This window comes from Mus pahari, chromosome 5, assembly GCF_900095145.1.
Source record: "Mus pahari chromosome 5, PAHARI_EIJ_v1.1, whole genome shotgun sequence".
Classification (NCBI taxonomy): Eukaryota; Metazoa; Chordata; class Mammalia; order Rodentia; family Muridae; genus Mus; species Mus pahari.
In genome coordinates, this window is record NC_034594.1 from 53,858,222 (window position 1) to 53,871,958 (window position 13,737).

The window sequence follows — 13,737 nt, forward strand, 5'->3', positions numbered from 1 at the left end:
GTGTTCTACTGTGCTGACTACACCCCCCCCCAGCCTTCTGGATTATCGGTTCTCAAGAATCAGATATGTCTTGAATCCCTAACTCTGGAAGCTGCAGGGGTGTCCCCCAGGCAGTTGGAGCATCTCGCTCTCTGCACAGGAAGGTACCCCCTTGCGCACGAATCATCTGGAATGCTGCCAGAGAGCACTTGGCACACCGTTCTCTGGCTGTTTGTTGAGTGCCCTATTTGTGGGAGCAAGACGTTGGATGCATATTTAAAAAAAAAAAAAAAAAAAGCCAAATTTTAGCAAAGCCAAACAATGAGGCGAACGAGCTTTGAGGGCACATTGCCATCCTGACATTAGTAATATGCAGATCAAGTGGCTTCCCAGCCCCAGAGAGCAGAAAAGCATTCACTAATGATACATTAGGAGAGCAAGTCGGAGATCTTGGCAGCGTCTCCTTTCCTAGATCAAACCTTTTATATCTTCGATGTTCATTTCCATCAGGAAAAATACACGCTGTGCTCCATCGAGTCAAACGTTCATTACAGCCTAGTTGCTTGCTAAGGGACTCAGGAGCGCCAAACTCCTGACACCACGGAACTAAATGTGACCCCCCCACTATGAAAACTCAGATTTCTTTTTTTCACTTATTTGTTTATTCGGATACCAAGTATGTGTTCTGCATATAAAATCGCTTTTGCTGCAGATCAGCAGCTCTGAGCCACAACAAGGGGACTATCATGGCTGCTGCTTCCCAGAGAGGAAACTGAGGCACAGGAGGGCCCATGCATCAGTGACTAGCTCCTGCATCATTAAGACATTAAACAGCTCATCCTAGAGCCTCTAAGTTCCCCCAGCAGGTCTATAGGCCTGGGCTTTGAGGTTCTGTCTTAGATCAGAGTCCACAGATATAAACTCACCATTCAGGACTCTTCTGAAAATCCAGAAGTGGAGAGAGAGAGAAAAAAAAAAAAAAAGAAAAAACAAAACAGAAGTGGAGAGAGAGCAAGGCAGGATAGGAAACGTGAATACTGATCCCGGGCCTTGGGTCCCCTGCTATCCTGTACCAGCCCACAGCACGATCTTTTGGCTCTTGAAGCCATTCCTCTAGCAAGACTGGTCCCTCGATCTATAGAATCATCTGTTGGATGCCGAGATCCAGAATGAGGTCTCAAAGAAGTCAGACAGTTGTCATGAGAAAGGTGAAAGTCAGCTCGCACTAGGAGCAATGCAGCCTGGGGTGGATTTCCAGTCATGGCGCAGCTTAGGTATGAACCTGGTCAGGCTCATATGAATGAGCATGTGGTGGGTCTATTGCAGAAACCAGCCCTGAGCAAAGGGGTTCTGAAGTCCACACCAAAAAGACAGTGATGATCAAGACCATTGAGACCCGGGATGGAGAGGTGAGTGGTGTCGGACCCCTTGTCTGACAGCCGGGTTTCTTCACCAGCTGGATGGCTTCCAACCCTGGACGGGGTGGGTGGGCTTTGCTGCCTTGGGGTGGAACAGTTGGGGGTGAGGCTCTTCTAAGCCAGCAGTGGATAGACTGGCCTTCTCCTCCTGCTTAGGTCGTCAGCGAGGCTACACAGCAACAACATGAAGTGCTGTAAGCCAGGAATTCAGTGTCCTGGCCCCGTCCTCACTGCCTCCTGAAGCCAGCCTCTTCCACTCTCGGATGTCACACCCAGCCACGTTTCTCCACTCACAGGCTCTGACCTCTCCTCACCGATCACCCCTTTGTGGTCTTCATGCTGCCCAGCCCCAGGAAACCCCTCAGCCACCTCTGCGGACCCTCCCATGAGCCCTGGCTATTGGCAGGTGTCAAGGCTGGCTCTTAAGAGAGAACCCAGCTCAAGTCATGACCCTTCCCCTTCCACCTTTGTGACCCCTGGCTTAGGAGAGGGTACCAGAGAGGGTGTTGGGATCTGCAGGGTCAGGACCGAGCTTTGTGGACATCCCCAGCCTGGGTCAGAGACAGAATAAAGCCTCAGCGAGCTGAGATGGAGAGTGGGGGGCCTGAAAACTGTCCTCATGGCCCCTCTCTTTCCCATCGAAGCCCAGGATGGCCTTGGAAAGCGGGGGCTGTAAGAGGGAACCGGAAGGTGCTGGATGTGGGAGCAGGAGCTACAGAAGGAGAGAGGATGAGTGAGGAGCCAGAGAGGAAGGAAGAGAGAGGCAGAGAGTGGGCTCAGGTCGGTGGGAGGGTACCGCCTCCCCTGCCTGCCCCTCCCACCGCAGGGGCCTGGACAGAAACAATAAAGAGACAAGCACAAACCTGCATGGCCCTGTCATCTTGACTGTCTCAGGGCTGGGGGGCTGGAACGTGTCATACCCCCATTACCCTGGGATGGACTGTGTCAGCCTCTTGCTCAACGAGATTGAACAGTAGACCTCTGGGTGCTGCAGTCTGGGGAGCATGGGGTGCTGGAGAAGGCCACAGAGCCTTCTGTCCAGCCTTCTATCCCTTAGGCTTCCTATCCCCTTAATATCCCCTGGGTATCTGGGTAAGGCAGGGATGGGGACAGTCCTCTTCTACAGACTGGCTGTGAAGGAAGTTCCCACGGTCCTTTTTTCCCCAAGACACTGCCAGTCCCTTTCCATTTTCTTTTTTTCTTTCTTTCTTTCTTTCTTTCTTTCTTTCTTTCTTTCTTTCTTTCTTTCTTTCTTTCTTTCTTTCTTTCTTTCTTTCTTGAGACAATATCCCCTGTAACCCAGACTGGCTGCAAATTCCCTCTGTAACCAACCATTCAGCTTTAAACTCCTCATCCTCACTCTTCGGTCTAAGTTTCTTTTAACCCCTTCTTTAACACGCAGAAGCCAATCCAGGCAAAATAACGTTGTTCACACAAGTGCAAAGATAGACTTTTTACTTGGATAAAAAAACAGCTTGGCACTCTTAAGAGAATGTCAAGCTACCCTCTATCCATAAGCAGTTCCAACAGAATTCAGTCTCAATTAAAATACCAGAGGGAGCCAGGGCAGGTGTGCTGCCTGTACTCCTAACAGGGGCTCAAGAGATTGGGGCCAGAAGACTTCAGGTTCAAAGCCAGCCTCTGCTTCCTAATGAGGCCCTGTGTAAAAAACAAAACAAAACAAAACAGAACAAATACAAACAACAACACCCAAGAACAAACAAAAGGAACTTTTGAGGTAGTTAGGGGAAATGGGAGGGTAGTATAGGAATTATTGAAGAAAAGAAAAGAGAAATCAATTGAATAAAACATGTGTATGTATTATGAGGCCATGATAATGTAGTTCAGTGATTCTCAACCTTCCTAACGCTGCGACTCTTTAATGCAATTCCTCACATTGTGGAGATCCCCCAAACATAAACTTCTTTTTCGCAGCTACTTCATAACTGCAGTTTTGCTACTGTCAAGAATCATAAGGTCAAAAAAACAAAACAAAACAAAACAAAAAAACAAAACCAAAAACCAAAAACCAAACAAACAAACAAACAAAAAAAAAACAAAAAACAAAACAAAAACTCAACCAACCAACCAAAAAAAGGTCGGGCAGTGGTGGCGCACACCTTTAATCCCAGCACTTGGGAGGCAGAGACAGGCGAATTTCTGAGTTTGCGGCCAGCCTGGTCTACAGAGTGAGTTCCAGGACAGTCAGGGCTACACAGAGAAACCCTGTCTCGAAAGAAAAAAAAAAAAAAAAAAAAGAATCCTAAGGTCAATATCTGATATTTGACGCCCACAGATTGAGAACAGCTGACCTAGAAAGTTTTGTTGATGAAAAGGAACCGCCCAGACATTGATGGGATAAAACAAGCTTCACGCATGTATGGATGCTGGAGCATGTTTAAGGAGGCCTTTCAGTCTGTGGGGAGACAGACACTTAGCGACAGAAAACCTGTCGACAAGTGAGGAGCTAAAGGTCTGGGGGTGGAGCATGAAGTTTACCTGACTTCCCATTTCTTCCTAAGACATGTTTCAGGTCAAAGAAAGATTTAAGGAACACGATAAGCCTTTGGACCTGAGGAGACTGAAGGAGTATGGAAGAAGATAAAATCAAGATGATGATGAAGTCATACGTACAGGTGCAGGCAAATGAATCTAATGAGGCTTTAAAATCTCTGTCCCATCCTACACTAGCTGTCTAAAAACTTCCAAAGTCCTTTTGGGCAGTGCCGTCTGTCTTTCCCCCTCTTGTTGATGCACCTCTGTTTTCACAAATCCCCACTTTCTTGAAGCAGGTCCACCGCGAGGATCCACCCAAGTTCCCACCACTGCCACCTGTGACCCCCCCACCCCTGTCACTTCCATCTTCCACACACTCTAATAAGAGTCAGAATTATAGACAAACTCTCGCAGAACCCAGACTAGAATGATGGTCAGTGGTTTACACGAGACTAGAACGGGCAGCACAAGCAAGGTGCAGCCTACCTTTGAAACTCAAACATGTGTGCTGACTGCTCTGAGAACCCCTGCGCTGAGGGCGTGGCCTTGGTGGATAAGGCTGCAATGGTAGGGATCCGAAAGAAGTGTCTAGAGTCCTGCTGTTTCTCCTTCTCCCTCAGTGAATTGTTCATACTCATCTGCTCCACCCAGGGCAAAGGGCATATAGGTCCGTGGGAGGGGGACACATAGCCTCACTGTCCTAAAATAAAATGTTCTAGTCCTCAGAGTTGAGGGAGCTAGGGTTCAAGATTCAATCAGGGGATCCCCTTCCCAGCCTCATCTCAGCCCCCTGTTTGTGGCAGCTCTCTGGAGGCCCCTTCATTAGGGCATGCTCAGAAGGAAAACCTTTCCTTCATGTACCTGTCACCTGGAACTACACCTGCCTCTCCTCAGGCAGGAGGCCAGAGCCGCCCTCCACACCGAAAGGGAGCATTTTGTGTGCAGCTTTTCTGAGCCTGCTCCCATGAGCTAGCGGTGACCCAGGGAATGCAGGAAACAAACCGTGGAAGGCTCACGGCTCACATGATTATGAATCTCCGGAGCTGGCTCTTCAGTGTGCTTCAGCTCCCTACGGCTTCCATGGCAAAACCTCTCCTGGCCCCTTGAGATGCTGTGGGATTTCCTACAAGACTGCACATCAAGAAAGGAACAGACTGTTAGAGGCTTCCCAGAGTCCAGAGGCCAGACTCAGGCTAGCTGAGTTCTCTCTGAGGAGGGAGCGGGAAGGACTGCAGAGGCATCGACATCCCATCAGGCACCCTCCTATCCCATCTGTCCACTCTGGCTGAACTCCAGCCCTGGTCTCTGAGGTCACTCCTCCTCCTCCTCCCCCCTCCTCTCTGCACAGTTCACCGGGGACACATATGCAAACGAGCCAGTGACCTTTGATTCAATAAGGGAAAATGTCAGCTGCCCAAAGACAGTTTTTATCTGTTTAATTCACTACTATATTCGTCGGACCCCAAAGAGTACTTGGTACCCAGTAGATACTCATTAAATATTTAAATACTTTTTGAATGAATACCCACTGGGCACGTTTGTTTACTTTTCTCTATATTAAATATTCACTAGGAAGAGCTGGTACCACCCACTCCTTCACCAACTCAATGGACATTTACTGAATTTCCCTTCCACCTATGTGCACAGCGGATGTCATTAAGACTTAGGACTTGAAAGGTGGCTCAGCGCTTGAGATCCCTGGCTGCTCAGGAGGAGGACGCAGGTTCGATTCCCAGCACCCACAGAGGAGATCATAACCATCTATAATTCTAATCCCAGAGCATCCAGTGCCTTCTTTGAGCCTCTGTGGGTACTGCATGCACATGGCATGCAAAGATACATTCACAAATATTCATACACATAAACAAAAATAAAATAAAAATAAATAAAATCTCAACAACAAAAAAAATCTTTTTAAAGTCTCAGAGAAGCCACACACAATGGTTCCTAGCAGCTGGGAGACTGAGGGGCATCATGAGTTTAAGACCTGACTGTGCTACACAGCAACTTCCAGGTTGGCTTCTCAAAACAAACAAACAAGCAAGCAAGCAAAACAGCTTAGGTCAAATGTTCCTTGGCCCAGAGAGGTGGCACGATCTGCCAAGGTCACACAGCCATCTATAGCGAAGGAAGACAGGACCTCTGGGGCTCAGCTATCTTTCCATGACACCACAGACTTATGATCAGAAGGCAGGGCAACCTGGCAGCACACACACCCATCCTGGCGCCAGAATACAGGGCACCATGAGCCCCATGCTGAGGGACAAACACCTTAGAGCCAACTGTCTTGAGCAACTGGCCTGGCAGCAGCCTGACCTTTCCAGTTGTCAGCTGGTCCCGCCTGGTCCAGGAGAGGGCGCCAGCCACCAGCAGAGGCCTGAGCCTTCTCTCCCCAGGTCCATAGACCCTTGGGAGCAAGTCAAGGTATACCTCTGAATGGACATAGTAGGCAGGATACAAGCTGTGTTTCAGGCTCCGTGCCAGGGCCTTTTAAATAGTTAATATTCATTTTAATATTTAATATAATTTAATACCATCACAACATAGGTCAGACCGTGTAATGCTTCTCCTCAGAATCCAGAGATGCCTTCCCATTTCGTTGAGAATGAAAGCCCCACGACCTGCAAGATGCTGGGCCATCTGGCCTTTTCAAATTATACGATCCACTTTACCCTGATGCTGTGTTCATCCCCCCAGCCTTGCTGGCCTTCTGGCTCTTCCCAGAATCTGCCAGGTACATCCCACATGGGCTGAAATGGCCCTGTGTGCTCTTTCCTTCCTCGTCCTTTTAATTCTGGTTCCAGAGCTGCTGTGGAGGTGACTCCAGTTACCCTGCATTGGTTTTTAATTTTATTTGTTTGCATGTGGTTTAATTTATTTTAGAGACGTGTCTTCACTGTATAGCCGAGACTGATCTCAAACTCCCAATCCTCCTGCCTCAGTGCTGGGATTACTGGCATGTACCACCACATTGATCCAACCACCCTTATCTTTTCTTTCTTTCTTTTTTTTTTTTTTTAAGAATTATTTATTAGCCGGGTGTGGTGGTGCACACCTTTAATCCCAGCACTTGGGAGGCAGAGGCAGGCGAATTTCTGAGTTCGCAGCCAGCCTGGTCTACAGAGTGAGTTCCAGGACAGCCAGTACTACACAGAGAAACCCTGTCTTGAAAAAAACAAACAAACAAAAAAGAATTATTTATTGATTTTATGTGTATGAATACACTGCAGCTGTCTTCAGACACACCAGGAGAGGGAATTGGATCCCATTACGGATGGTTGCGAGCCACCATGTGGTTGCTAGGAATTGAACTCAGGACCTCTGAAAGAGAAGTCTGTGCTCTTAACTGCTGAGCCATCTCTCCAGCCCCATCCGCCCTTCTTAAAGCACACCCCTACCACATTTGTAACCCCCAGTGCTTGCTGAGTCACCTGCACTAAAGTATTTCTCCCTGTCTCTGTCCTTACACGTTCTTTGTTGCTCTGTCAAATGTCTGTCTTCTCCAGCGTAAGCAGCCCCAGGGACTGACCTCTATGTCTAGCTCTGCTCCTGGTCAACAAAATGGTGCCAGCCTCATAGGACGAACTCAAGAATGTTTGCTGAAGGGACAAATGCACCCCTCGTGTGGCTACTCCCATGCATAGGTGAGGAAACGGGGGTTCAGTGATGCTAAAGTGATTTGTTCAAGGGCACATGGTTCCTTTATGTAACCAACCAACGTGCCAATGAGCCAGCATTTCCAGACCCTCCACTGCATTCCCCGTAATGGTGAGGCATGCTGTTAAATGGTTTTGAGTGATGAGCTGTGTGTGTGTGTGTGTGTGTGTGTGTGTGTGTGTGTGTGTGTGTGAGAGAGAGAGAGAGAGAGAGAGAGAGAGAGAGAATGAATAGGGGGAGGTGTGCTGGTGTACCCACCCATGATGCATGCCTGTGTAGAGGCCGGAAGTTGATGTGGAGCCTCTTTTCTATTGCTCTTCAACTTAGACTTTAAGACAGGATCATTCACCAAATCTAGAACATTCTAATTCAGGTAGGCTGGCTACCTGGCCAGAAAGCCTCTAGGATTCACCCGTCTCTGCTCCTGAGCACTGAGGTTAGAGATAAATGTCACCCACCAGGATTTTTTACATGGCTGCTGGGGGACCTCCTGCTTGCACAATGAGCAATTTACCATGGCGTCCTTCCTCAGTCTGACTGTGAGCTTAAAAACAAAACAGTAGCTCTTCCTTTGTTCTTGGTGTTCTGTGTCTTCTGCCTTCTCCCACATTTTTTAAAAAAACCTTTTTAGAATTCAACTTACATTGTAGAATTCAATTCATCACTGGTGGTTGCCAGGGACTGGTAGACGAGGTGTGGCTGACTCCAAAGAGGATGCACATGTGAATATTTAGGGTGATGGAACTGCTTTGAATGTTCCTGGGGTGGAAAATACACAATTTCATGCATTTGTCAAAAACCGGAGGCCTGCACATCACAAAGAGTCAGCTTTAATGTATGCAAACTACATGAAAAGACATCCCCTAAGGCTCTTAATCTTTATGGACATAATTCAGTGAATTCAGTGTTTAAATTGTTTCTTCTGTACTGTGCACCTGGGAATGCATGCTCATGCTCTCCAGCACACACACACACACACTCACACACACACACACACACTCACACACTCATGTACATACACACACACTCATGCACATACACATGCACACACACACACACGCACACACACACACACACACACATTTTGACTTCAGTATCCCAAAATGAAGGTGGTTCTTTTATTTAACCAACCAAAAAAATCAAGAATACCCCTTCCTCTCTTCATCTCTGAATGACCCTGGCTTTCAGCCTTTCCTAATGTTTATCCCTTTAGCTCAAGGTCAGTTCTAGATCTGTAAAGTGTGTGTGTATGTGTGTGTGTGTGTGTGTGCACACGTGTGTGAAAATGGAACTGATGACCTCAGGAATTCTATGAAAGTCCCTTGAAATGTAAATTCATATTCTGTATATGCAGTTGTCAGATATAACAAAGAAGAGATAGACAGATCCTGTGGACATTTCCCAGTGGTGACGTCTTGTGTGACTACTAGGAAAGTGACTTTGGGATGGAATATCCAGATCATCAGATTTAACAGTTTTATATGCATTCATGTGCTTGTGTGTGTGCGTGCATGCTTGTGTATGTGTGTGTGTGTGTGTGTGTGTGTGTGTGTGGCCCCAAGGGGCTTCTCTCTACGGGAAAAGAAGAGCTTCTGCACTGTCATCCAAGAAGTCTGTGTGGGTCTTGGGCTGACCTCTGACCTCCTTCATGTGTAAAGCCTCCTCACCTTGATTATTTCCCTGCCTTTCCCTGTTGATCTGTCCTTCGGAGTGAGCCCAGGTGAGAAAAGTGGGCACCTGGGAAGATGGTGAGAGACTGCAACCTATGTTGTGTGGACACCCCTGTCTTTACCCCATGTGTGTGTATCCAACCTCCATAAGTTGGGCAAAGAAATCCCCAAGACTTGAAATCAGGCACAGCACTCCCTGCCCGGAGAATGGAATCCTCACCAACCCAACCTGTTGTCCTCATCCACAGCTCAAGCCTTCCAAACCCCTCTTTTACCGCGTTGTCCTCATGCCATCCCTCTGTCTCCCCTTGAGGATATTATTGCTGGTTGCAATCCTAGCCAACTTCCCTTTCTATAGGTGAAGGCAAACTGAGAGGGGGTTAGGGGTCACCTGGCTGGTGAAGGTGGTAGGGTGGTGGTGTAGTGAGCGGAGGACCTGCTGGGAGCCACCAGAACTGTGGGCTTTGGGTCTCGGTGCTTACCAGCTGTTATGGAGGTGCTGGGAGAGGCCATTGGTCCGGTCTGCTCACCTCCACTGGGGCCTGTCTCTCCATGTGCCTCTCATCTCTGGACCTTTCCTCTTCTTCTCTACCAGCCTAGTGAGCCTGGGGCTCTGGGGCCTGAAGAAAGGAAGCGGGCTTAAGCCCAGGGGTAATTCGACTCCCCAGATTTCACAAGCTGGGGGCGGGGGAGGGGGCGACACACCGTGGGGGAGGAGATTCTTTTAGGCCAGCTCTGGCGATGGGGGCACTGGGAGAGAGAGAAGGAGCCACATGGAGTCCAAATCCCCTCCTCTGCTGCCCCCTCCCTCCACTGCTCATTCGCAACCCGAGCCGGGGGCCCTAAAAATAGTCCCCGAGGCGCAATCGCCGGCCGCCCTGGTGACCTTCTGGGTAGCACAGGCCGAAAGCGGGCGGGCAGCAGGAAGGCCGGCCGCCGGCCCCATAGGACTCATCTCTTAAGGCACCATACCCCCTAGGGCGTCCCCCTGGCCTCCCAATTCTAGCGTCCCCTGCCTCTCTAGTCCAGCTCACAGAGGCCATGCAGAAAGCCCGGGGCACGCGAGGCGAGGACGCCGGCACGAGGGCACCTCCTAGCCCCGGGGTGCCCCCGAAGAGAGCCAAGGTGGGGGCCGGCAGAGGGGTCCTCGTCACCGGGGCAGGGGCCGGGGCGCCGGTCTTCCTGCGGCCCCTGAAGAACGCGGCGGTGTGTGCGGGAAGTGATGTGCGGCTGCGGGTGGTAGTGAGCGGGACACCCCAGCCTAGCCTCAGCTGGTTCCGGGATGGGCAGCTCCTGCCTCCACCGGCCCCAGAGCCCAGCTGCCTGTGGCTGCGGAACTGCGGGGCCCAGGACGCCGGCGTGTACAGCTGCAGCGCCCAGAATGAACGGGGCCAGGCCTCTTGTGAGGCTGTGCTCACAGTGCTGGAGGTCAGAGGTAATGCGGAGGTGGGGCCTACCTGGCAGGGCTGGGGTCACAAGGGGTAGAGACAGCTGCCCAGGCCATGAGACGCAGGTTGCAGTCCCTCACCATCTTTCCAGGTGCCCAGTTTTCCCTGATGTGCTCCCTCTGAAGGGCAGATCAACAGGGAAAGGCAGGAAAGTGTATCAAGGTAGAGACGCTTCTCATAAGAAGGTCAGAGGTCAACGGTCAGCAGTTGGTGGGTCTAGCCTGAGACCCGCACAGACCTCTCGATCACTAGTGCAAAAGCTCTCCTAATCCAATAGAGAGAAGTCCCCTGGAGAGGAATGCCCTCTTCTGCTCCAATGACAGACTTGAGACCTGGTGACCAGCCCCTATCAGTATGTGTGTGTTATCTAAAAGACAGGCCAGTTCTCCTGTTCCCTGCCACGTGGGAGGAAATGGCTATGGCTAGACCTTCTCGCTTCACGATCAACACTGAGACAAGAATGGTGTGGTCAGGACTAGGCAAAGCAGAAGGGAATCAGATGTGTATGAGCCGGACCCAGGGTATCAGCAGATGAAACTGAGGCTAGATGTGAGAAGTGGCTGTTTGAAAATCTGTGTGTGTGTGTGTGTGTGTGTGTGTGTGTGTGTGTGTAGGCCTGTGAAATGTATCTCTATTGAGGGTCCCACGTAAGTGTTCAGAGGACACGGAAGGGGGATGCTTTGAGCAGGTGCCTTGGCTCTTGTGAAGATGGGATTCTAGGCTGATGGACTGAGGCAGAAGAGGAGGGCAGGAGCCTCACTCAGTCTTGTAGATGGTCCTGTTGGAGCTGGTGGGGATGCCAGACCAGCTAGATTGTCCTTGGGTCAGTGTCAGGGTTTTGTTCAGTTTCTGAGCCAAATGGTTCTCTTACCCAAAAACATTCTTAGACCTACCAAAGTTTGAAAAAAAAAAAAAAAAAAAGGAACTCTGAGGGAACAGGTTTCATTTGGGGGGAGAAGGCACAGGACTGGGAGCAGGGAGGGGGCTGCTTTGATTATTTTCTATTTTTTTAATTTATTTTTATTTATATGACTATACTGCAGCTGTCTTCAGACACACGCCAGAAGAGTGCATCAGATGGTTGTGAGCCACCATGTGGTTGCTGGGAATTGAACTCAGGACCTCTGGAAGAGCAGTTAGGGCTCTTAACTGCTGAGCCATCTCTCCAGCCCTTGGTCATTTTCTAGAGAGACGTCTCATTCCGTTCCATGGTACAATATAAGGGTCAATCTTTCATATCTGGGGAGGAAGTCCAGGGATAAAAGACCTTGGCAGGTGGAGGGGAAAGAAGGTTTCGTTGGTTCAATAGATGGAAGGGAGGCGTTGTCTATCAGTGTCTTCTCTCCCCAGCGTCACCTTGCCCATTTCCTAGAGTCTTCTTGTGGTCCCAGAGCTCAGGCCTGGCTTACAGATGCCCAAGGGCATCTTCCAATTGGCCTAGAAGCTGCCAGTACAGATTGCTTCTCCCTGGGCCCAGGGGCTGGGGCAAGTTCTGGAAAACCTCTGCGCTTTCTGAGCTGAAGGAGCAGATTCTCATAGTTTTTCATCTATCTGTATGTAGTCTGAAGTAAAAGAAGCTCAAAAAAAAACTATAACTTAAAGATTAAGGTAGATAATAAGAATACAATTGAGGGGGCTGGCGAGATGGCTCAGAGGGTAAGAACACCGACTGCTCTTCGGAAGGTCCTGAGTTCAAATCCCAGCAACCACATGATGACTCACAACCATCCACAATGAGATCTGATGCTCTCTCTGGTTTATCTGAAGTCAGCTACAGTGTACTTATGTATAATAAATAAATAAAATCTTAAAAAAAATACAATTGAAAGGAAAGAGAGATGAGGTCAGGAAAGGAAGGGACAGTGGAAGAAAATGGTGGTCACAGTACTTGTTAGCTATTGGACAGGTCCACAGAGACCTGCAGCTCCAAGTGCTTCCCTGTCCAGGTGAGAACAGTGCAGACCAGAGAGGAGGGAGGTCTGCCTGAGGCTGGTTATGGCCTGCCAGGACTGAGCATCTTGTTTGGTTGGTGATCTTGGGCCTTTCTACTGCTCAAGATGTTCTAAGAGAGGGAGAGACGGAGGGAGGGAAGGAGAGGAGCGGGGTCTTAGAGTTAGCTACTAATGAGTTGGCCTGACTTGTCCTCTGCGGAGATTCAGGCATCCCCCAGCCCCCGGCAGGGCTGTTTCCTTGCTGCTTTTGAATCAGGGTGGTATGCTAGGCATAGCTAAGCGTGGACTGGATACACCTAGACACAAGGGTGCAGTCTCCTGGCTGGGGCCGTTTTGGTGGACACCCGGGGTGAAGGGCTCGGGGTGAAGAGGCCTTGAGTGCTGTGGGGCTGGGTTTAAAGTCTCTGACATTCACGTTAGACAGGACGAGAGGACGGAGCTGAGGCATGTCACCTTTGAGAACATGTCCGACAGTACAGATACAAGGTGGCAGAAGAGTTCTGCCAGGGGTGAGGGGTGGCTTTGGTGATGTTGGAGGGTTAACTAGAGGACTCTGTCTTCTATTGCCCATCCCTCCTGTCCCTGCTCAGTGACAGCTCTGGGTCCAGGGAAGCTGAGCCAATAGCTCAGCATCGCTCAGACTTCATAGAAAACACTCTTGTTTGGAATCAACAGCACAAAGATGCGAGGAACTCGAGGAAGCCAAAGAGGACCTGGCTACAGACAGAAGGAGCAGTTTCCTGGCCATGAATGCTTTCTGGCTGGGAGAGGCAGGGTGATATGAAGGTTCCTGGCACTTTAGAAGGTTGGGATGTGAGTTCAGGATGGACGGGTGTTGGCAGGGCACCGGAGAGCAAGCCTGCTGCTGGATGGGAGGTTTGTCAGATGGGAAAACTCAGGTGGTGAAGGTAAAGGGTTTGGGACATTGGAATGGAAAATCAAGGAGGAAAAAAATGGCAGAAATTCAGATGCTAGTAAAATTTTAAAATGTGTTAAGATGTGCTTCCTTGCCGGGCGTGGTGGCGTGCGCCTTTAATCCCAGCACTCGGGAGGCAGAGGCAGGCGGATTTCTGAGTTCGAGGCCAGCCTGGTCTACAGAGTGAGTTCCAGGATAGCC

The 13,737-nt window shown here is 49.7% G+C and overlaps 2 protein-coding genes and 1 long non-coding RNA gene across 4 annotated transcripts in view; 2 read left to right on the forward strand and 1 right to left on the reverse strand.

Annotated features, from left to right (window-relative positions):
- Positions 1-2,263, forward strand: part of Des (desmin) — a 7,630-nt gene extending 5,367 nt beyond the window's left edge. The window contains exons 8-9 of the mRNA XM_021199367.2: positions 1,306-1,388; positions 1,554-2,263. Of these exons, the coding sequence (XP_021055026.1) occupies positions 1,306-1,388; positions 1,554-1,595 (125 nt within the window). The 3' untranslated portion in view covers positions 1,596-2,263. The remainder of the gene's footprint in view (positions 1-1,305; positions 1,389-1,553) is intronic.
- Positions 2,264-2,834: 571 nt separating this feature from the next.
- On the reverse strand, positions 2,835-9,834 carry LOC110321181. 2 transcript variants are annotated; one of them, XR_002380508.2, is made up of 4 exons: positions 9,703-9,834; positions 8,194-8,309; positions 4,380-4,593; positions 2,835-3,056 (listed from the first exon to the last, which is right to left on the reverse strand). It is a non-coding gene; the product is annotated as an uncharacterized LOC110321181 (long non-coding RNA). The 2 variants fall into 2 exon arrangements; XR_003843863.1 differs by lacking the exon at positions 4,380-4,593 and having other exon boundaries at positions 2,989-3,056.
- A 278-nt stretch (positions 9,835-10,112) lies between these two features.
- The window catches only part of Speg (striated muscle enriched protein kinase), a 57,037-nt gene continuing 53,412 nt past the window's right edge, over positions 10,113-13,737 (forward strand). The window contains exon 1 of the mRNA XM_029538680.1: positions 10,113-10,655. Within this exon, the coding sequence (XP_029394540.1) occupies positions 10,262-10,655 (394 nt within the window). The 5' untranslated portion in view covers positions 10,113-10,261. The remainder of the gene's footprint in view (positions 10,656-13,737) is intronic.